The 24,341-nt window shown below is 46.0% G+C and overlaps 1 protein-coding gene across 2 annotated transcripts in view; it reads right to left on the minus strand.

Annotated features, from left to right (window-relative positions):
• ADAMTSL4 (ADAMTS like 4) overlaps positions 1 to 24,341 on the minus strand; it is an 81,060-nt gene that overhangs the window by 40,333 nt on the left and 16,386 nt on the right. For both annotated transcript variants that reach the window (XM_081891299.1, XM_081891298.1), the window contains 2 exons: positions 13,823 to 14,002; positions 1,247 to 1,322 (listed from right to left, as the gene is read on the minus strand). In XM_081891299.1, the coding sequence (XP_081747425.1) occupies positions 1,247 to 1,322; positions 13,823 to 13,854 (108 nt within the window). In that variant the 5' untranslated portion in view covers positions 13,855 to 14,002. The remainder of the gene's footprint in view (positions 1 to 1,246; positions 1,323 to 13,822; positions 14,003 to 24,341) is intronic.

The following is a 24,341-nucleotide window of genomic DNA, read 5'->3' on the forward strand; positions in this document are numbered from 1 at the left end:
CCACCTCATGAGAAGAGAAGACTCCCTGGAAAAGACCCTGATGTTGGGAAAGATGGAGGGCACAAGGAGAAGGGGACGGCAGAGGACGAGATGGTGGGACAGTATTCTCAAAGCTGCCAACATGAGTTTGACCAAACTGTGGGAGGCAGTGGAAGACAGGAGGGCCTGGCGTGCTCTGGTCCAGGGGGTCACGAAGAGGTGGACACGACTAAACGACTAAACAACAACAAGCTTTTGTTATTCTTATTGTGGAACAAATAAGAGCCTTGATTACAATTGAGGCTGATGTTTAGGCCTCCGGACGCAACAGGGCTCCCTTTTAACCTTCCAGAAATAGCCAGAGTCTTGATTTTCCCATCACTGAAAAAGGATTTCCCCAAAGTGTGGAGTGAGGGGGCCTTGAGCCCGTTTATTTTAGCTCCTGCCCACCATTAAAGTTTCCTGGTTGCCTCGCTTCGGCTTCAACAGAGGCAGGAAAAACAAACAAACGAAGTTAAAAATAACAGTTCTTTTAATGCGGCAAAAGCCTGCACACGACCCCATAAACAACTTTGTTTTGCAGATAATAAAACTCTGTGTCTGTGTGCCCCCTGTTCTTGCAAGGAGGAAAAGAGAACACTATTTCAACAAGCCGAATCCACCTGCTGCTGCTTCTTATGCCCATTTTACAGATGGGGAAAACTGAGGGCTGGGAGGCCACTTAACCTGTATCCAGAGGCTGAGTGGCTCAGGCAGTCCTCGTGTTGAAAAGAGCAAAAAGAACTTGTGGACATCCAAAGAAGATGAACGCTGGAAGATTCAGTGCAGATAAATGAAAAAGACCTTTTTCATCCAGCACATAGTTTAACTATGGAACTCACTGCTGCAGGACACCAACTTGGATGGCTTTAAAAGAGAACTGGACAAGGAGGGGAGAGCGTTGCTAGTCCTGCTAGTGTGCTTCTGGTTAGCCACTCTGGGAACAGGATGCTGGACTTGTTCCCTTGGCCTGATCCAACTGAGCTCCTCGATGTCCTTTATGCAATCAGATTGCAGGCAGATTCTTACCAAACTCCAAGCCGCTAGTCCTCACTTTTCCGAATTCTCATGCTCTCAATCTCCAGCTCCCTATTCTTATTCTCCGTCCAGAACTTTTGCAAAGGTTAACCGCCTTCACTTGGGGAATCGATTTCTCCAAGCGAAGGTAGTTAATCTTTGCAAAGAGATCTTTGCTCGTGAGTAAGCCCATTGCTGCAGACTGACTCACCTTCTCGGCAGCTTGGCAGAGGCTGGCCGTCAACATCATCGCGGAGAGAGTCAAGGAGATGGAAGCCAAGGGAAACCTGGAAAGGAAAACAAGGCAGTGATGGTCATGGAGCTACTGCTTGCAGGTGAGCCAGGAAGATGGCGGCTGTGCTGAGTCAGGCAGGCTCTCCAGGAAAGTTCCTGAGCAAAGCATGATGGGAATATCCCTGCTTTTAATGCCCCATCGCTTTATAGTCAAGGAGGACCTGTTCACTGAAGACAGGAAGGTTCACTGCAAGCTGTGGAGGTCTTGCACTCACTGCTGAAGCTAATTAATAATACAGTGGTACCTTAATTACAGCCAGACAGGTTATAGCGAGTAATTGGAAAAATGCAGAAGAGCTAGGGGTGAACCAATGGAGGGAAAAATGGAAAAATATTATAATCTTAGAATATCTAACGGTGAAGATACATAAAATGAAAGGGTTTAAGATCAGTGAGAAGGAGGAGGATTGGTTTGAGAAGATATTGAATTATTTGGGCAGGTCTGAACAAATTGTGGCAATTAAAATATTAAAAGTTAAATAAACTTTGTGGCGGGAGGAGTGTTGAGGTATATAGAATTGTACATATGGTTCATTTGAATATGTTATTAAAGATTATGTATACCTAATGTATCAGCCACCTGGGGGTTTTCACTGTTTGTTTTCACTGTTTGCGGTTTGGTTGTTGGTTTTAAAAAAAGAAAAATACAGTGGTACCTTGGTTTAAGAACAGCTTAGTTTATGAACAACTTGGATTAAGAAAAAAGCTGCAATCCCAGAAGTAGGTGTTTTGGTTTGTGGCCTTGGTTTAAGAACATGTTTCGCTTTCTGTTGAGTGTGTTGTAAATTGAGTCCCCCGCTGCTATGGGAAAGCACACCTTGGTTTAAGAATGCTTTGGTTTAAGAACAGACTTCCGGAATGGATTAAGTTCATAAACCAAGGTACCACTGTAATAATAATATTTTTTAAAAATCAGATTCTTCTTGCAAAAGCTGTGGTTTGCTTTAGAGTACGGTTCTCTGTGCTTTGCATTCAGAAGCAGTTCTGCTCTGACCATCAAGGGAAAACATAGCCATTGTGGTTAGCAGTCATTGGTAGTCCTGTTTATTAACATCCATGGTTTTTCTCTGTGAAGAACTAGCATTAGAGGCAAATACACACCCATTCAGATCCAAAAATGCCTATTTGCACCCAGAGGCGGAATTTCGGGACACCCAGGTTTTGGGATGTTCTTACCACTGATTTTTAGTAATCCTGGGATTGTTTACTCCAAAACAAGGTTAAAAAGCGGGGTAAAATGTTTTCAATAAATCGGAAGTGGCCCCACAGGTCTGGCTTGGCAACAACTCGCATCGTCCCTAACCACTGAGCGCCGCTGCCTGCCCGGCGCTGGAGTACAAGGCTCTCTGAGGGTGCTGCGTTGGCTATTGCGAGACCATATGGAGTTCTGGGGTAGGTGGAGAAAGGAATGCGCCTTAAAACCAGCTCAGCAACTTCTGTCCCTATGATTTAATCGTACATAAGAAAACTCCCTTTTGAAAGCTGGCTGTGAGGACGATCTCACGCCGGGACCACTGACTTCAGCGCTTCCCCCCGCTGCGTCAAGGCAGATTCCAAGCAGCGAGAGCTTTGCTGGCCTCCGAGTCTCTCGCTTGCATCCCCTTCCCGGGGGATCCTCATCAACCGTACAATGGTTATGTCACCAGGCACCGAGATCGAATCAGTCACTGGCTGCCACGGCGCCAGCACATCAGAGCCAGAGGGTGGTGTGGGACATCTGGCGGGCGAAACTATGGGCTCTTCCTTGCTCAGAGAGCCCCGGGGCCCTTTGATGGAAGCCCAGCCAGATGGGCAGGGTATAAATAAATTATTATTATTATTATTATTATTATTATTATTATTATTATTATTGTTATTGTTATTATTATTATTATTTCCATCACTTTGCTCCTACTAGGCCAGCTCCCTCCCCCCATTCTGCATTTGTACGGAATTGATCTCTTAGTGTGGAACCTCGGAACTCTCTACCTATTAATGAAAATATTTATATCTAGATTTGTATCTAGATGGTGGGATAGAGATAAGGAAAACAGGAAGACACAATGAGAGGTAAAGGAGGTGTTGTAGGATTGGTGGAAGTCAGTGTTTGTTTTTCTTTTTAGTGGTTATATTATTAACTTGTAAGATACGGATTTGGGTTTATTTTGTATGTTGGTTTTTGTGTATTGTTATTTTTCGATATTTTTCGTCTTGTTGTTGTTGTGTGGAAAGTACTAATAAAATTTAAAAATATATTTTAAAAAAAGAAAGAAAGAAAATATTTGTCGAGCTCGATGCTGTGGACAACCAGCACACTAAAACAAACCAACATACATGACATTCATTTGGGCACCTTCCATGGCTGAGGTATAGTAGATCGGTCAATCTTAAGAAAACCCTTCCTGACAGACTGAAAAGGCTAATGTGTACTAGAGATGAAGGACACCTGCAGATTTCTCTCAGTCTCTCATTTCAAGTTCAATTCTCCACACCAGTTTGCCATTTTGTTTTTAACTCCTCACAAAAACTCATCAGCATTGTACAGGGCTGGGCTAGAATGACCCCTTTATTCCCTTACGACTCTACAAATTGTGAATTTAGTGTGAATTACTCATACCACGCACATTTCTGATGCAAATTTGCCCAACGGACACAATTTTTTTGCAAAGCCATTTCCCCATATACGATGCATTTTCGTTTCGCATTTCCACTAAAACCCACGTCGGAACGTGATTTCGCCGAATGGACATGCTTTTGCAAAGCGACGACGCCCAATTCAACACATTCTTCCTGCATTATTTCCACACTTCACCCTAGTTACATGCATTTTTCGATACTTGCCTGGAAAAACTGCCCTGCAAAACTCAGAGAAATGCAGGTTTCCAGGAAGTGCTTCGGTTCACATACCCGTTTCGAAAATTGCAGATTAGGCAGTTTTGCTTTTAAATGCAGATTTAAATCAAAATCTCTTCCCCAAAGAAATTTTCACGAGAGCTACCCCAGTTTCACCCCTAGGGGCACCTGCCCTCCCATCACAAACTTTCTGGCTCCAATCCTTTCCTATCCAGAGGTCAACAGGCTGCCCTGTCCTTTTGCTGAAGTGAGTCACTTACTAGGGGGGGGGGGCAGGCTGTTCTCACCTTCCCCATCTCCTGAAAAATCGCCCTCCTGCACAAAAGGCAGCAAAGGGAATGAGCGTGCAGGAGTTTTATTACCCTGTGTGACCGCCAAGAGATTCTCGCGGCAGGCCAAGGATGAGTCAGAGGCTGGCTCAGATGGGTAGCCAGCATTGTCACCAACCAGATTGGGGCAAAACAACCCCCACAAGTAAAAGTCCGCCCCCCCCGCGCCCTGAGATCAACCTACGCAAGCAGGATTCAGGTGCCACAAAAGCAAGCGGAGCTGACTCACGCAGGGAGGCGGCTGTGGAATCTCCTTCCCCGGGGGCGCTTTTTAATTATTATTTTTTTGCAAGGGAGAAAAAAGTTGGACAGGAATTTGGTGGGGATGTTTGCAGAGGTTGTCCTGGCTCAGGACGGAGCCCGTGACGATGAGACAGCCCTCGGAGTTTCTTCCAACAGAGCAATAAAAGAACGCTCTCTTCTCTAATGCGCGCACACATGGTTCTGTACTCAGTGCGCAGCGCATTAATCCGTCAACATGCACCTTGCAGAGAGCGGCTGACACTGAAAATATTTTCCTGTTCAGCAGCTTTCAATGCTGTTCGGACTTTCGGTTGTTGTTTTTGTTTAAAAACTTTTATTTATGCTTCTCAGGTTTATACATTTCGCTGATTTTACAATCATTTTGACATTTCAAAACTTGACTTCCTTGCCTCTTTCTGTGGTTCCTCAAATTTCTTTTTAGTATCTTTTGCATCTCCTAATTAACTTAATTTTCTCATTTATTCATCTTCTTTAAAGATAGACTCTTACGAAACTGCAGGTTATTACAATAACCCTGCCAATGTTTTTATCTGTTTACAATTTATCTGTAAATATTCAGTAAACCATTTCCATTCTGCTACAAAAAGTTTGCTATCTTGATTTCTTATTCTTCCAGACTTTCAGTTGTTTTTTAACGTGCCGCTGAAAACTAGTTCTCTTACGCAAGAGAGAGACGGTGGTAGCGTAGTGGTTATGTCTGAAGTCCATTTTGGGGGCCTAATCCGGCTCGCCGGTCGGTTTTTCCGGCCCCTGTGGAAGTTTATTTCCTGGGCTAAAATCCTAAAAAAAAAAAACCATCAACACCTTCAGTCCTAAAAGAAGCTCAACAACTTTGATCGGCCCCCACGGCCCTTCACTTCATCAACTTTGGCCCTCTTTGAAAAAAGTTTGGACACCACTGAGTGTTGGACCCAAGAGACATGGATTCAAATACTCCCACTCGGCTCGCTGGGAGCTCACGGGGGGGGGGACCCTTGGGGGCTGCCAGTCACTGCCTCTCTCAGCCTGACCTACCTCACAGGGTTGCTGTGGGGATTAAATGTTGAGGTGGAGAACGGCGTCTGTGGCAACCTCTTTATTTGTGAAGTGGAAACTTAGAGAATCCATGGTCACAACAGCATCTTAAAAAGCAGAGACATCCCCTTGCCAACAAAGGTCCGTATAGTTAAAGCTGTGGTTTTCCCAGTAGTGATGTATGGAAGTGAGAGCTGGACCATAAAGAAGGCTGATTGCGGAAGAATGGATGCTTTTGAATTCTGGTGCTGGAGGAGACTCTTGAGAGTCCCATGGACTGCAAGAAGATCAAACCGATCTATTCTGAAGGACACTGGAAGGACAGATCCTGAAGCTGAGGCTCCAGTACTTTGGCCACCTCATGAGAAGACTCCCTGGAAAAGAGCCTGATGTTGGGAAAGATGGAGGGCGCAAGGAGAAGGGGACGATGGAGGACGAGATGGTTGGACAGTGTTCTCGAAGCTACCAGCATGAGTTTGACCAAACTGCGGGAGGCAGTGGAAGACAGGAGTGCCTGGCGTGCTCTGGTCCAGGGGGTCACGAAGAGGTGGACACGACTAAACGACAACAACAACAACATGGTCACAAGGTTTGATGAATGGTGGCTGTAGCTGGGGTTCAGTAAGGGCAATTGCCTAGAACATACGTTCTACCTCTCCTGTCAGGGGCAGAATTTGAGGGAATCACAGAGCACCACTGTTATGCCCAACTCCTGCTCTAGGACTATCCAATTTGGGCACCTGGCTGGATGCAGCGAGAAGAGGTTGCTGTAACAGAAGTGCCCCCCTTTGGCCAGATCCAGCTGCTGAATGGCCCTTCTTGTATTCTGATTTTTTAATGGATATATGGAGCCTCCCTGTTTCAAGGCAGTAGACCTTGAATAAAGGTGATCAAGGCCAAATCGGATAATCTAAATCTCAGAGGAAAGTTCTTTAGCCCATTTCTACTACATGACATTCCAGGAACATAAGAATAGAGGGAGGTACTGGATCAGGGCGAAAGGAGCCCTTTTCTCACAGCAGCCAAATGCCCCCAAGAACCTAGTGATCTAGGTAGACTACCTCTGGGCCTGGAGGTTCCATCAGAAGAGCCCTGGAGCTAGGCTACCTAGTCCAGCAATCCTGTCCTCCTAGGGCAAGGGTCAGCAACCTAAGGCCCGTGGGCCAAAAGCGGCCTGTGGAGGTTGTTTGACTGGCCCACGAGCCGCCCCCAAACCGAGCTACCAGCACAGCGACTTGCTTCTGTGGCACCAGAAATCGCATCTGCGCAGGCGTGAAAATTGTGCCTGCACACGCACAGACGCCGAAAATCATGGGCAAGGGCACAATCCGGTTCATGGAGAGATCTCCACGGAACCGATCCGGCCCAGGCAAGATAAACCTTGCTGACCCCCATCCTAGGGGTCAACTAGGGAAACTCGCAAGCATGATCTGAGTGCAACTGCAATTCTCGTTTCCCTGGCGATCTCCAGCAACTATTCTCATCCAGTGGCATTTACTGCCTCCGACACGGGAGGTGGGACACAGCCATTATGGCTCATGCTCAACCTGTGGTCGACCTGGGTGGCACAATTTTCAAAGCCGTTTTCTCAACAGGCTTCGCTGACCATGTGGCAAAACTGTCACCAAACATTGTAAACGTCGCCCTCGGCTAGCAAACAACCCGGGGAACAGAGAACAAACACTTGTGAAAATATAACGGGTGTGCAGACATTCGGCATATTTGTGCATGTTGGGCTTTTTTGTTGCGCTGGGTGGGAGGGTACGGGACATGGTCCCAGGCCTCTGTCGCACGGGGCGGGAAAATGCTTTCATTCCCCGTCAGGCCTTCTTGGAACTGAGATTGCGATCTGTCTCAAAATTCAGTGTTCTGTCTCTCTGCTCCTAAAATAATTCCTTCTTTATGACAGGTCAACTCTCCCTTTGATTATTACGATTGCAGAGGTCCCACGCAGCTTGGAAGAGAGATAAGTTATTTCCACAAACACGAAGTCTCTTGAGAAGGGGGAGAGTTCAGCCTCTCTGCGTTTGATCGCTCCAAAGCCAAGGGCTCGAGAGGGCAGGAAACAACGCTCTCCAGACAGGGCGGGACATGGCCGGCAGCCACGAGGGCCAACCGTTGGAAAGGGTGGCAGGAAATGTTCTCCCAGGAGGGACCTGGCAATCCTGGTCTGATGGGCCACAGGCAAGCTTTGTGTGACGCGGCAGCTAAAATTGTGTGACGCGGCAGCTAAAAAAGCCAATGCAATTCTGGGCTGCATCAATAGGAGTATAGCATCTAGATCAAGGGAAGTAATAGTGCCACTGTATTCTGCTCTGGTCAGACCTCACCTGGAGTACTGTGTCCAGTTCTGGGCACCACAGTTCAAGAAGGACACTGACAAACTGGAACGTGTCCAGAGGAGGGCAACCAAAATGGTCAAAGGCCTGGAAACGATGCCTTATGAGGAACGGCTAAGGGAGCTGGGCATGTTTAGCCTGGAGAAGAGGAGGTTAAGGGGTGATATGATAGCCATGTTCAAATATAGAAAAGGATGTCACATAGAGGAGGGAGAAAGGTTGTTTTCTGCTGCTCCAGAGAAGCGGACACGGAGCAATGGATCCAAACTACGAGAAAGAAGATTCCACCTAAACATTAGGAAGAACTTCCTGACAGTAAGAGCTGTTCGACAGTGGAATTTGCTGCCAAGGAGTGTGGTGGAGTCTCCTTCTTTGGAGGTCTTTAAGCAGAGGCTTGACAACCATATGTCAGGAGTGCTCTGATGGTGTTTCCTGCTTGGCAGGGGGTTGGACTCGATGGCCCTTGTGGTCTCTTCCAACTATGATTCTATGATTCTAAGCTGTTCTGGAAGCTTCCGAGATGCCCGCCAATCAAAACCCAAATTCGGGGTTCGATTCCCGCCCCCGCAAGCCAAGTTTGCTGCCAGCCATTTTGAACCACCCAACCCATTTCAAGAGTTCACCGGGATTTTCGCTCCCCAAAACTTTTCAGTGGAGGTCCTGCAAATGCACAAAGGATATATACCCTCAGCATATTTATGGGGTGGGGGTGAGGGAGGAGGAACCGTTCGCTGAAATAGTTCAGACATCCCATTTGGGGTTAGTAGCATGTTCCCAATCAACCATGTTCTTCATTGGACTGGTCGTGTCGTGCGGGTGCCTGATGATTGTCTTCCAAAGCAACTGGTCTATTCTGAACTTTAAAATGGAAAGTGTAATGCTGGTGGTCAACAAAAGAGGTTTAAAGACTGTCTCAAGGCATATCTAAAAAAATATAGTATAAACACCAACAATTGGGAAACACTGGATTGCAGGTCATTTGACTGGATCAGGAAGACGTGTGTCCTGGTTTTCAATCTGAAAAGGCTGCATAGAAAGCCCTTTGCTGTGTTCCTATTTAAATCAGCCCTCTATTCCAAACAATGAGGACTGGAACCTTAGCTTCATTTTAAGGGGAAGGCCCCCTAGCTCAGCAGGAGAGTATCTGCTTTGCATGCCTAAGGTCCCATGTTCAAAACCCACCAGCCTCTCCGAGTAGGGCTGCGAATGTCCCCTGGAAAGAGCCGCTGCCGGTCTGAGTTGACAATACTTAGCTAGGCAGACCCCCGAGGTCTGACTTAAGTCAGTATAATGTTCTCGCCCAAATTAAACAGCAGTTGGCTGCCGTTTTACAACACCCACCTAACAGTAGGGCCGGCCCCAGATTCCCCTATAAAAAAATAAGCAGGGAAGGGGGCCAAATTATCTTCTGAAATTCTCTGCCACTCGCCAATTATTAAAGGATGAAAGCCCTCCGATTTCAGAGGAAGGTGGCAGAAGATGCTACCCCACCCCCCTAAGAAAACCCCCCTCTTTGATTTATATCCTTTTTTTAGAAAAAGAAAAGAAAAGCTGTTGCTACGCCATCTGGAATGCATACTTTGGGGTAGGAAACGCTAACCATTTCCTGGCTCCCCCCACATCACGCAGACAGACCCCACCAAGAGAGAGGCATCTGGTGGACTGGAACCCCAGCTTGGGGGGGAGGGATCTTCTGGTTGTGCCCTGTGAGATTTCAGTGGGAATTCTCTGCCTGAAATGCGTGAAAAGGAACCCCGTAAATCTTGATGGAAAAAAAGACACACACCCTTTTCCTTTGCGTGTCCCCAAGAGGTCACACTAGGGGCTGTGGGACCTGTGCCCCTCCCCCACTTCCAGCTCCTGTCATCGTCCTAGACCAAATGCGGCCCTCAAACTCCCAAATGCGGCCCTCAAGCACTCTCTGTCTGGCCCTCGGATCTCACCTTTCGATAGGTGCTCCCTCAACTGCGTCGACCTGCGGAGCCAGCGCCACATAATATCCGTTCTGCATTTGCAAGAAATTGACCTAAAATTGCCTCTTGATGCCTTTTCTATATTCTTTTTTTCGACGCCTGCTTAAAACGCGGTCATTTAGGCAAGCCTGCCCCCAGACACGTAGAATTTGAGGGGAATTTAAATCTGTTTTGGTTTTTGGTTTGTTGTTTTTTACTGTTAACTTTAAATACCTTTAAAAGTTTTGAACTTTTCCCGGGTGGGTGATTTCAATACTTCTTGCAAATGGCTGAGAGGTTTTGCTACAGTCAAAGTGGTATTCTGCTAAATAAAGGGATCAATAATGAACACTATTGAAAAGTAGAGACATCACCTTGCCAACAAAGGTCTGTATAGTTAAAGCTATGGTTTTCCCAGTAGTGATGTATGGAAGTGAGAGCTGGACCATCAAGAAGGCTGATCGCCGAAGAATGGATGCTTTTGAATTCTGGTGCTGGAGGAGACTCTTGAGAGTCCCATGGACTGCAAGAAGATCCAACCCCTCCATTCTGAAGGAAATCAGCCCTGAGTGCTCACTGGAAGGACAGATCCTGAAGCTGAGGCTCCAAGACTTTGGCCACCTCATGAGAAGAGAAGACTCCCTGGAAAAGACCCTGGTGTTGGGGAAGATGGAGGGCACAAGGAGAAGGGGACGACAGAGGACTAGATGGTGGGACAGTGTTCTCAAAGCTACCAGCATGAGTCTGACCAAACTGCGGGAGGCAGTGGAAGACAGAAGGGCCTGGCGTGCTCAGGTCCAGGGGGTCACGAAGAGTCGGACACGACTAAACGACTCAACAACAACAACAATGAACATTGCCGCCTCCATTTTGTTTTCAGGAGGAAAAATGAATTTGTTCGTTGCCTTGCAATTAGGGCCGTAGGGGGGCACGAGGGGGGGAGTTGTCATAGCAGATCAGTGCAACACCTGGACCGTGTCTGCTATCTGTGCCCCGCAGGGAAGGTTGTTACCTGAAACACTCCAGACAGAGAGGAAATCAATAAATACCAGGGCGCACCTGGCTGGCTTCTGCTTCTGGGGGCGAGAGATGGATTCCTTTCTGACCCTGCCAAAATCTAAGCCCAGAAGCCTTTAAAACACAAGCACAAACACTGAAAGACCTCAAACTGCCTCAGTACAAAAATGCCACAAACCAGGAATATGTGGGGAGGCAGGGCAAGTTTCTAGTTCTCGTGAAACAAAAACAAAAAGCAGAAACAAAAGCCCAGAGAGGTAAGGGTCACTTTTTTCAAAATCCAGGCTTCCCAAAACAGAACATGCTAAAATAATGGCTTTACTGGCCATTGATTGACATCCTGACAGCCCTTTTTAATTTTTATTTTATTTTATCCTGATTATGGATTTTGTGGTTTTATATTTTGACTTTATTCTGTAAACCGCCCTGAGAGCTGCAGGTATAGGGCGGTAAGGTAAAGGGTAAAGGGACCCCTGACCATTAGGTCCAGTCGTGACCGACTCTGGGGTTGTGCGCTCATCTCGCTTTATTGGCCGAGGGAGCCGGCGTACAGCTTCCGGGTCATGTGGCCAGCATGACTAAGCTGCTTCTGGCGAACCAGAGCAGCACACGGAAATGCCGTTTACCTTCCCGCCAGAGCGGTACCTATTTATCTACTTGCACTTTGATGTGCTTTTGAACTGCTAGGTTGGCAGGAGCTGGGACCGAACAACGGGAGCTCACCCTGTTGCAGGGATTTGAACCGCTGACCTTCTGGTTGGCAAGTCCTAGGCTCTGTGGTTTAACCCACAGCGCCACCCGCGTCCCTATAGGGTGGTATATTAATTCAATAAATAAACAATACAAGTCGTACCAATCAAAGGAAAAGGAATTACAAAAAAGTTTGGATATTGCTGAGCTGAAATGGGCAAATTAATAGACAAAGTGTTGCAGGGGTTCTGCAGGGAGACTGGGTCCAGCCCTCTGGCTGAACTCGCCGTAAAACAGGCTCCGTTTATTGTACGTTTGGAAAACCCTTTGGAAAGCAGGACGATTTAAATAAACTCGTATGTGGAAATAAGAGCATTCTTATTTAAATAAATGCATATGTGGGATTAAACGCACTCTTGCAAATTGTTTAAATAAGTGCATATGCGGGGACTTTGTTATTTCAGATTCCCCTTCTCCTGTTAAATCTCCGGCACAGACCCCAGTTGCTTAGCCCGAATTCTCAGTGCTAAGTCTGTATAACTGCCACAGTCACCCACCCCCTGGCTGAAGCCTTAGCCTCCCTTTCCAACTTTCCTCTGTTCATTTTTATTTATCGTGACATTTATAGCCATCCTTTTCCTCCAAGGAGCTAGAGGAGCAGATCCTCTTCCTTTCCTTTTTCAGAACAACAACCCTGTGAGGTAGGCTCAAGGTTGAGAAACCGTAGTTCCAGGAAGGCCTCATGAAAGCTACTTGATAATGGACAACTGTGAGGGTCTGCAATGCCTTTTTAAAGTATTTTTAAAAAGGTAAAGGGACCCCTGACCATTAGGTCCAGTCGTGGCCAACTCTGGGGTTGTGGCGCTCATCTCGCTTTATTGGCCGAGGGAGCCGACGTACAGCTTCCGGGTCATGTGGCCAGCATGACTAAGCCGCTTCTGGCGAACCAGAGCAGCGCATGGAAACGCCGTTTACCTTCCCGCCGGAGCGGTACCTATTTATCTCCTTGCACTTTCACGTGCTTTCGAACTGCTAGGTTGGCAGGAGCAGGGACCGAGCAAAGGGAGCTCACCCCGTCACAGGGCTTCGAACTGCCGACCTTCTGATTTGCAAGTCCTAGGTTTTGTGGTTTAACGCACAGTGCCACCCGCATCCCTTAAAGGAATTTTAAGTGCTCTCAAATGTTTTTACGTGGTTGGTAAATTGCTTTTAGATAGTTTTAAGGATTTTTTTAAAAGTTTTAAACACATTTTTGCTTACTTTTAAACTGTATTGTTTTAGCATGCTTGTGTTTGATGTCCTTATCTCTTTTGGGGAGGGAAGGATAGAACATATTTATTTATCTATTTCATAAAATTTGTTTTATGATTGTTAAAAAAACACCTCAAAGCGGTTTACTAAAAAAAGAGAACAGAACCAGAAAAACAACCAATTCAGAACAACAACTTAAAACCTTCCAAAATAATGAGAACAAACAAGGAGCTAGCTAAAAACCCAGCATTTGTTTATTTAGAAAAAAGGCTAAAATAAATTTTTAAAATGTAGCTGAGCGTGTGAGACTCGAACCCTGGGCTCGCAGGCTCTAAGTCAAACACTCTAATGACTACAATGCGTTAGCCTTTTTGCTCAGTTCTCTCCCTGGCCTCCTTTCCTGCACTGTAAGTGCCATGGGGCAGAGATCTCACGTGCCACAGAAGACTATGCGGATATGGAACCCAGGAAGCCGCCTTCTAGAGAATCAGACCAATGCATCCCTTTTTCTCCGTCGGCAGCGGTTCTTTGGGGTTTCAGGCCAAGAGACCTTCCCAGCCTTACCGGGATCTGCCAGTGATCAAACCTGGGATCTTTTGCATGCAAAGAAGGCGCTCTTCCAGTGGCTTTAAAATAATGCCAAGATTCCAGTCCTCATGGTTCCAAATGCAGGAAGCTCTGTACTGCCCGCACTGGCTGGCAGCTGCCCTCAAGGTTTCAGAGGAGGGGTCTTTCCCCACCTATGGCCCATCCAGACACCCTGCCACCCCAGAAACCCCCCCCCAAATGAGGGCTGCCCCCTTACCTGCCAATCTGGCCGTGGCTTGCTGAGGCCATCGCCTTCTGATTTGTGCCGTCGGTTTAGGGAAGACCAGGCGCCTTTCGCAACCTCACCATCTGCGTAGCAGCCTGTTCTCTCTGCCGCAAAGCCCCTCTTCCCCTGGGGTGGGGGGCGACCCCCCAGCTTCAAGACCTTTCCAGCTCCCTAAAGGAACAAATTTTATTTTTTTTTAAAAAAAGGAAAATGTCAGCGTTCAAAAGTCAACAACGGAAGCTTGGAACCTCTTTTGTGTGTCTCTGCCACTTTTAAATGTTGACTTATAGAAGTGGGTCTGTAAAAGGAGGCTGGAGGGGGAATTTTGGGGGTGGGTGGGCTCACTTCGCTCGTAAAAGCCCCCTGAACGATGCCTGAACTCGTAACCCCTCGTTGACCTTTCTGAAAGGAAGAGGGGGGAAAGCTGACCCAGACTCTTGTTTTGGGTGACTCATAAATCAGTCACTCAGTGCATTTTTCTGTTGGGGGTGTGTGCGTGAAGAACCAGAAGAGGAAATTGGCTCATAAAAATGTGAACAGATTCCGATCACCCGGGCTCCATCGTGCCAACCGTGTTTCGCCTCTGTGCCTCAAAGGCTGGATTTTTTTGCAAAACGAAAGAAAGAAGAACCGAGCGCTCAGATCTTTTTGGGGACGACCCTTCCGCAGGCAATGAAAAAATATAGAACTCATGTTGTGAGCTGAATTATCCCATGCACAAGACTTGCAAAAGAGAAAGAGCAGAATACGGAAGCAGGCAATTGTTACAGACATTCTAAGGTCATATATACCGGTTATAAACGTTCACAAATTTACAAAGCAAACACATACGTAAGTATATAAACCACGTGTCTGAAAAAGTACAGGAGAGCAACCCTGAAGCCATTTTGACTCTTCCAGCAACCTCAAATTTCTCCCCATTGTCTCTTTGCTCCCAACTCCCGTCTTTAGGGCGTATTTGTGTATACCTGGATTCCGGAACTATTGAGCATCTCAAAAGGAATGGCCTGGCTGCCCAGGTAAAGCAATCAGTGACCATTATCAGGTATCCTGACAGACAGGTTTTCTGCTGTAGACCGCCCCGTGTGATGTATTTCTGCTGAGGACCACCTCTTTCTGTGATGTATGTATGATATTTTGGGGGGTGGTCTTGAGCTATAGGGGAGGAAATTTCAAAAGCCGTATACAGTGGTACCTCGGCTTAAGAACTTAATTCGTTCTGTAGGGCTGTTCTTAACCTGGAACTGTTCTTAACCTGAAGCACCACTTTAGCTAATGGGGCCTCCCGCTGCCGCTGGGCTGCCGGAGCACGATTTCTGTTCTCATCCTGAAGCAAAGTTCTCAACCTGAGGTAATATTTCTGGGTTAGCGGAGTCTATAACCTGAAGCGTATGTAACCTGAAACGTATGTAACCCGAGGTACCACTGAATAAGAGCTCGCACACCAATGTTCCGGGTTCCTCTCTTCCCTCCTTGTGTAGGCGGAGTAGGGGACTCTGTTACAACCGTTTAATAAATATCATGCTCACTAGCTGCTTTGCTTCTCAATATTCTCTGGCTGGCCTCTGTTATTTTCTCCTACCGATAGAAAACCTACATAAGGACTCTGTACGGGCTCTTGGGTACCCCATAAGGGACAAAGGAGCAGGTTTTTCTTATAACACAGAGAACCATAGAATGGTATACACTGGTACTTTAGTTCTCAAACTTAATCTGTTCCAGAAGTCCGTTCCAAAACCAAAGCATTCCAAAACCAAGGCATGCTTTCCCATAGAAAGTAATGCAAAATGGATTAATCCGTTCCAGACTTTTAAAAACAATCCCTAAAACAGCAATTTAACATGACTTTTACTATCTAACAAGACCGTTGATCCATAAAATGAAAGCAATAAACAATGTACTGCAGTCACAAAACAAATCAATGGACTGGGTTCTACACAGTCACAAAAACAAAAAAAGAGCCACAAAAATGTAAAATAAATAGCAAAAACAGACAGACCTCAGCGTAACACTCAAATCGGAAGTGTGGCACTCAAATTGGAATTTTGGCACTCAAATCAGAAGCGTAACACTCAAAACGGAGCACATTCAACTTCCAAAAAAAGTTCACAAACCGGAACACTTATTTCCGGGTTTGCAGTGTTTGGGTTCCAAGTTGTTTGAATACCAAGGCGTTTGAGAACCAAGGTTCCACTGTCATTGGAAGTCCAAACCCCTGAAATGCAAAAATCAGCCCTAAAGAACTCTTGACAGATGACCGACTGAGCTCTGTTTCAAAAGCTTCAAGGAAGCAGAGTCTCCCAGCTTTATTTTTATGTTTTTAAAAAGTTCAGGCAAGTTTCTGCTGGCCTGAGAGAACCCTCTCCGCTCTCCACCCCAAGGTGCCATTGTCGGGGTTCTCCTGGCACCCCGAGCCATTTTGGGGGAATGGGGGCGGTGCAAGGGGGAGGCGAGAGGGGGGAAAGCCCCACTGCGCTGATGTCCTTACAACCTCCAGCAGGACCCATTAGTTGAATTTGGTCCTAGGTTTCAAGTCCTCAGGTACAACCTTCCGACATAAGCTTGGCGCCAACCATCCAGTCACCTCTTCATTTCATTATATCAACTCGTTTACAAAAAAATATCATTATTTATCGCAAGCTGACACTGAAAAAACGCCTCCCAAGAGCTCCGCTCTCACCTTTCCATCCTCCTCTGAGCATCACCCACCTGAACCAAAATGTCTCGACGTCACATGGACCAGTCCCGCTACTGCGGTTATCACAGGATAAAGAGGAGAAACCGGATACCTCCTCTGGCCGGGCGCAAGGTTGTCATGGATCCTCAAAGAGCAACAGCCCTGCGGGGTCTGGGCCCCACTCCCTTTGTTTAGTCAAACTTTCCTTAATCCAGTGGTGGGTATTTTTATCCTGCTGGGGACCTTCCAAATCTTTGTTGTGTTGGCACCATATGGAGTGGACCGTCCAAATATACCCGCTCACATTTCCCACTTATCTTTCTAAATCAGTTACATCGGCTACATTAAAAAAAAAAGGAATCCTTGGCTGGGAGTTGTGTAAGGAAAGGTCACCACTTTGTGGAATCAAAACATGTCTGAAAAGGTCACTGCACCCAAGAGAACGCTCAGCCCAGATGCCAAACTCGCTCTCTCTTCTCCTTTTAAAACCCACAGGTTGCTAACGTATGTCTCACCGTGGAAAGGCAAATTTGCAATGAGGACCAGCAACTTAACAAAGCCATGCTGTTTTATCAAAACACACCTGGAAAGTTGATGCACCTGAGTAAGCACCCACCAAACACTCTCTTTCTTTCTTTCTTTCTTTCTTTCTTTCTTTCTTTCTTTCTTTCTTTCTTCCTTTCTTCCTTTCTTCCTTTCTTCCTTTCTTCCTTTCTTCCTTTCTTCCTTTCTTCCTTTCTTCCTTTCTTCCTTTCTTTCTCTCCCTCTCTCTCTCCCTCTCTCTTCTCTCCTCTGTTTAAAACCCATGTTGCTAACACAGCTATCACTACAGGTGTGGAACTTAATTTTTGCACATTTCTTCAGTCTTAAAAATACATTTTGAGCTGTGGGAGATTCAAATTTGCTACTATGTGACCGTGCAACACTTAGCTTGGTAAGAATATGTTTGATGAATCAAAGAATTGTAGGGTTGGAAGAGGCCTTGATAATCCTCTAGTCTAGTCTAATCAACTGAGTTATCCAGATACATAAACTGTTTTTGGAAAACCATTTTTTTTTAATTTTACCCTCTGAAAACGTCAGGTAATGCTGAATCTTAATCTTAATCATCATCATATCTGCAAGTACTTGGCAATCATTTTTAATGGTTTCTATGCAGCTTTACTCACTGCAGATGGTGACAACCTGCTTCTTGGGAGAAAAGCGATGACAAACCTAGACAGCATCTTAAAAAGCAGAGACATCACCTTGCCAACAAAAGTCCGTACAGTTAAAGCTATGGTTTTTCCCAGTAGTGATGTATGGAAGTGAGAGCTGGACCATAAAGAAGGCTGATCGCCGAAGAATGGATGCTTTTGAATTCTGGTGCTGGAGGAGACTCTTGAGAGTCCCATGGACTGCAAGAAGATCCAACCTCTCCATTCTTAGGGAAATCAGCCCTGAGTGCTCACTGGAAGGACAGATCCTGAAGCTGAGGCTCCAAGACTTTGGCCCCCTCATGAGAAGAGAAGACTCCCTGGAAAAGACCCTGATGTTGGGAAAGATGGAGGGCGCAAGGAGAAGGGGACGACAGAGGACGAGATGGTGGGACAGTGTTCTTGAAGCTACCAGTATGAGTTTGACCAAACTGCGGGAGGCAGTGGAAGACAGGAGGGCCTGGCGTGCTCTGGTCCAGGGGGTCACGAAGAGTCGGACACGACTAAACGACTAAACAACATGCAACTTTACACACATTTTACTTACAAAGCAAAACAAAATTATATCAATTTAACCTACAATTTCTTTTGAATTCTCCACCATCTGCAATCTAAAATCAGATCGAGTTGGTATTGGCTCAAGGCAATGAATGCCCCACCTTTTTTGGAATCCGAAAACTGAAAAACACAACACGCCCAAATGCCACACTGTTTTAATCAACTTCATTGCACTTGCGCCTTAATTTTAGCATTGGCCCAGGGACGTGCTTTCTGCCTTTCACAAACACAATCTCCCCCACCCCGAAAAAGCACCCCTGGCACACGAACATTTCAGCAAGCGATGTGGTTTTTAAGGCGAAATGCAATTGGACTGGGTTTGGGGACTTTGTTGTTGTTTACATCCATGGAAAGTAGCTTTTAAAATCCCTCTTGAAAAAAAGGTGTTGCTGGGGGCCTTAAGGACATGGCAGCGTCCCCACCCCACCCCGTGCTAATCCGTTCAGCAGGGGCCGAGTGGGCGCAGGCCACAGGTTGGCAGGATCTTGGCAAGGAGCCTAGGAAAGTGAAGGTTGATGGGTAAATCAGATGGGATTGTTTGCAAACAAACGGCCCTCTCCAAGCAAGGCTGCCCTCAGCAGCGAGGCGAACGAAGAAAAGAAGCAGAAATCTTTTCACCCAGGAAGTCAAGAAGGGGGGGGGGGAAAGACCTTCTAATGACCTTCTAAGGATGACAATTAGCCGGTCCTAAGGCTTTTAATTATTGCCGCATTTCGGCCAGTTTGCAGGCAGAGCCTAGGAGGAGCAGGAGCAGGCGATGGAATTCGATTCAGCTCGTGTTTCAGAGCAAATCCACCAAATTTGCACTTCCTAAAATGTTGAGAACCAGATCGTGGTGGGTTTTTTGGGGGGTGTGTGGATATATTAGTGGGAAGTGCACATACAGTGGTACCTCGGGTTAAGTACTTAATTCGTTCCGGAGCTCTGTACTTAACCTGAAACTGTTCTTAACCTGAAGCACCACTTTAGCTAATGGGGCCTCCTGCTGCTGCCGCGCCGCCGGAGCACAATTTCTGTTCTCATCCTGAAGCAAAGTTCTTAACCTGAAGCACTATTTCTGGGCTAGCGGAGACTGTAACCTGAAGCGTATGTAACCTGAAGCATATGTAACCTGAAGCATATGTAACCCGAGGTACCACTGTATAGATTAATATAAGAGTAAAAATAAAACACAAAACACATTATATCGGGGGAACGGCTTGCAAAAATGTGTTTGTGGGGAGAAATTTGCACGGCGAGTCCTACATCTGAGGGGGTTGGACGAAATGACTTTTGGAATCGCTTCCAACCCTAAAATTTCGTGATTCTATGGAAATGCAGAAGAATTTTCAAGAGGCTTTGTCTGCAGCTAGAAATTTGGGGAAGACTAGCTTAGAATAGAGGAGGAGGAGGAAACAGGGATTAATAGGAGATTTTAGGGCTCTCCTAAAAAATAGCTCCAAAAAGTGCACATGCTCTCTCTCTGTATATATATATATATATATATATATATATATATATATATATATATGTATAAGCTGAACAATATGGCAACCCTAAACAATGAGGACTAGGAGCTTGACATTGATTCTGCACTTGCTGCCTCAGTTTACAGAAAGGTGTTTTAAAAAGGGTGAGTTGATATCCAGAGGAAGGGAGAAAGAGAGGAGATATATTTCTCTCTGTTTCTCAGCACTCGAGGACAAGATTTGGCATGCAGCGGTTAGGACAGGCAGACATCCCAGCGGAATTAAAATGCCCAGCCAAAGGAACAGATGAAGGCAGATGTTTTCACATCCAAAACCGTGAGACGAATCACAGATCAGGTTTGGACATGGCCAGCTGTCCAAAAACTCTCTTTGAAAAAGGAGCAATTAAAAGCAACCCTCGAAGCTGCCAAGATCGCTGGTGTTGGGGAATATTTTGTATTTTTTTGGAAGTGTGGGGAAACCCTGAAGGAACATTGTTTCTGAAGAACAACTGGTCCTCATTCACTCCCTGTGCAAGAATATTTTGGAAGGCAAATGCAGGATCTTGGCCTCAGGAGATGACAAGACCTCGACTGAAATGGAAAGGTCTGGTCATATCATGTAATGCTTCCCTCTGCCCTCCCCACCCCACAAAAATCAAATCAAATATAATATCTAATATAATAATAATAATAATAATAATAATAATAATAATAATAATAATAATTTATTTATACCCCACCCATCTGGCTGGGCGGCTTCCAACAGAACACTAAAATAAAATAACCTATTCAACATTAAAAGCTTCTCTAATCTCTAAACAGGGCTGCCTTCAGATGTCTTCTAAAGGTTTTTCTCTTTGACATCTGGTGGGAGGGCGTTCCACAGGGAGGGCGCCACCACCGAGAAGGCCCTCTGCCTGGTTCTCTGTAACTTGGCTTCTTTCAGCGAGGGAACCGCCAGAAGGCCCTCGGAGCTGGACCTCAGTGTCTGGGCAAAACGATGGGGGTGGAGACGCTCCTTCACTGGACAAAGGCCATTTAGGGCTTTAAAGGTCAGCACCAACACTTTGAATTGTGCTTGGAAACTTACTGGGAGCCAGTGTAGGTCTTTCAAGACCGGTGTTATATGGTCTCGGCAGCCGCTCCCTGTCACCAGTCTGGCTGCCGCATTCTGGATTGGTTGTAGTTTCCGGGTCACCTTCAAAGGTAGCCCCACGCAGAGCGCATTGCAGTAGTCTAAGCGGGAGATAACTAGAGCATGCACCACTCTGGCGAGGCAGTCCGCGGGCAGGAAGGGTCTCAGCCTGCATACCAGATGGAGCTGGTAAACAGCCGCCCTGGACACAGAATATCTCAGAAGCTAGACTCACAAGATGACCAAAAAAACCTACCTTCAAAGGTAGCCCCACATAGAGCGCATTGCAGTAGTCCAAGCGAGAGATAACTAGAGCATGCAGATGGAGCTGATAAACAGCTGCCCTGGACACAGAATTGACCTGCGCCTCCGTGGACAGCTGTGAGTCCAAAATGACTTCCAGGCTGCGCACCCTGTCTTTCAGGGGCACAGTTACCCCATTCAGGACCAGGGAGTCCTCCACACAGCCAGCTTCCTGTCCCCCAAAAAGAGTACTTCTGTCTTGTCATGATTCAACCTCAATCTGTTAGCCGAATTCAAGGTGCTGTTATTAGTATATAGAGCCATTAACAATTTGGGACCAGTTTTTCTGCAAGGTGCCATGTTGACTGGCAGAACTGGTGCTGCTACAGGTACCATGTTCTGCATATGGAAGAACTTGATTTTTTCGTGTAACTTTGGAACTCCCTGCCTGTTGACATCAGGCAGGCGCCTTTGCTTGTGAATGGGTGTGTGTGTTAATCACAACTTTTTCTGTGGTTTACTACTGCAGATCGTGACGTGAGTAAAAAGGTCGGCCTAACTTAATATCGCAGGAGATAGAGTCCTGCGATATTAAATTAGGTCCGTATAGTTATAGTTAAACTATAAGGTCCGTATAGTTAAAGCAGAGACATCACGTTGCCAACAAAGGTCCGTATAGTTAAAGCTCTGGTTTTCCCAGTAGTGATGTATGGAAGTGAGAGCTGGACCATCAAGAAGGCTGATCGCCGAAGAATGGATGCTTTTGAATTCTGGTGCTGGAGGAGACTCTTGAGAGTCCCATGGACTGCAAGAAGATCAAACCTCTCCATTCTGAAGGAAATCAGCCCTGAGTGCTCACTGGAAGGACAGATCCTGAAGCTGAGGCTCCAATACTTTGGCCACCTCATGAGAAGTGAAGACTCCCTGGGAAAGACCCTGATGCTGGGAAAGATGGAGGGCACAAGGAGAAGGGGACGACAGAGGATGAGATGGTGGGACAGTGTTCTCAAAGCTACCAGCATGAGTTTGACCAAACTGTGGGAGGCAGTGGAAGACAGGAGTGCCTAAACAACAACAACTTAATATCGCAGGAGATTCCCCATTTTGAACTTCCTTGACCCCGGTACCAGTCTTATCTCAAAGGTGCCCTGAAGAGTCCTGAGCTGCTAATACCTTGTATAAAGATCAGCGCTCGTAATCTAGTTACCAGTAAAATCTAATCAACACCTCCTGTTAAGGAAAGGCTGCTCCACAGGCAAAGAGAAAAAGCAAACGAGGACAACCAGTTTTTGCTGACTGCTATTATATTCCTTCAACTTTTCATGGAGCAGAATAAACAAAATAAGAAACGGGCAGGGAACTCTGGGAAGAGACAACAGAATTATTGGAATTAGAGGAATTGCTCGTCTCAAGGCCCCCCTCTCCATTAGAACGCATTGGCTAAAATTAGTACAAAAATCCTAATGGTTAGTTAGCTGTCTTCAAGCTGTGACAAGGAACTTAGTCAGCGCTCTCAGCAAATCCCACATCCTAAAACTCTTGTGCATGAATACTTGTGAGCACTGGACACGCATTTGAGTTCAGACACATACTTCATAACACACTGTATTTTTCCCGGTGCCTGCTAAAAAACGTTTTTTGTTTAGGCAAGCCTACTCAAGCTGTTTGGAAATTTGAAGCAAGTTTTTAAGTATGCAGTTACAGATACCAAGCTCATACCAAGAACTGACTTAGTTGGTCTTTAAGGTGCTACTGGAAGGAATTTTTTTTGTTTGTTTTAAGTATGCAGTTATTTAAACTGTTTTTAAAGTCTTTCAAAAAAGTATAATGCTACTTTAACTGTTTTTAAAGTCTTGAATTATTGCTTCCCCTCCCCCTGGTAATTTTATTGTTGTATCTTTTTCACAAACCCCTCGAGGTTGTTGCTTTCTTACAACCTAGCAGAGCGTTTAAAATAAATAAATAAATAGAACAAATATTTAGCCAACTGCTAAAATAATATAAAAAAAGGATGACTATTTACAGTATAACGACAAAATAATGCGCTGTATCCAGAGTGGCATTGAGCAATGTGTCCCATCATCACAAGGATTTCTCTGTACAACAGGCTTTTCCTCTCCCCTTAAATCTGCTCTTGGGGTTCCCCTAACCCTCTGGAGCAAATTGGAGAGGGTGCATAGTTTTTAATTTTTCCCTTTTCTTGCAAGGAATCCTATTCGGAATAAGGGGATTTCCCTTAAAAAAAAGGGAAACGTTGACATGAGAGGGTGAACACCCAGAGGAGCAGAGCGTGTGAAAGTCCCACAGGGAAACAGAAATCAGGACATTTTGTTTTCCTGCTTAAAAGGAACTTTCTTTCACATTCGTCGCCACGCCCACTTCCGCCTCTGGCACCGCCCACCACTGCCACATGGCCCTTGGGAGATTGCCCAATATGGCTGGAAAAATGTTCCCCGTCAAGGAGGTCTGCTCCCATAAAAGAGGACACCCATGCACCCTAATTTGGATCAGGGTGGAAGGTTGCATCCTGGCACGGGTGATTTTGAAGCAAAAAGACCTTGTTATGTACTGAGTTGAATAGGATCCAAAATGCAGCAGTCTGATTGGTCGTAGAACAATAGGACCCATTATGCAGCAGTCTGATTGGTCCACAAGAGCTACCCAATCCAGCTCCAGGTGGAAGTGAATTCACAACCTGATTGGCCTACAGAAGAATCCCGGAATTAGCCAATCACGTGGGGCCCATTGTGTAAATAATGTATATAAAGCAGACATTTCTCCTCAACCACTATGAGCTGAATAAAGAGGATGAAATCCACTTTCGACTCCGAGTATATTTCAGATCTCTTTTTTGGGGGGGGAGTAGCAACCAAAAATAATGGCGCTCTTGAGGACGTGCAGAGTGCCTGCTGTTCTTCACTGGAGGAATAAACGTGGGACAAGGGAGGGCAACTGTATCAGGCTAGAATCCCCAGAGACTTATCATCCTCTGAAGGCTTTTGCTTGTGTGTTTGTGTGTGTGTATACACAGTGAGGGGGGAAAGTATTTGATCCCCTACTAAATTGTAGCTGTGAGAGACAGAATAACAACAGGAAGACCCCCAGAAACCCAGAAGACAAAAGTCACAGCTACAATAAAACCTACCATTAAAATTATGGACTGGTCGTTTCTTGGTCAGAGGAATCAAATACTCCCCCCCCCCACCTCACCGTATATATTTAAACTAAGCTAAACTCCTGAACTTCAGCTT

Source organism: Podarcis melisellensis, assembly GCF_964234715.1.
Source record: "Podarcis melisellensis genome assembly, chromosome: 16".
NCBI lineage: Eukaryota > Metazoa > Chordata > Lepidosauria > Squamata > Lacertidae > Podarcis > Podarcis melisellensis.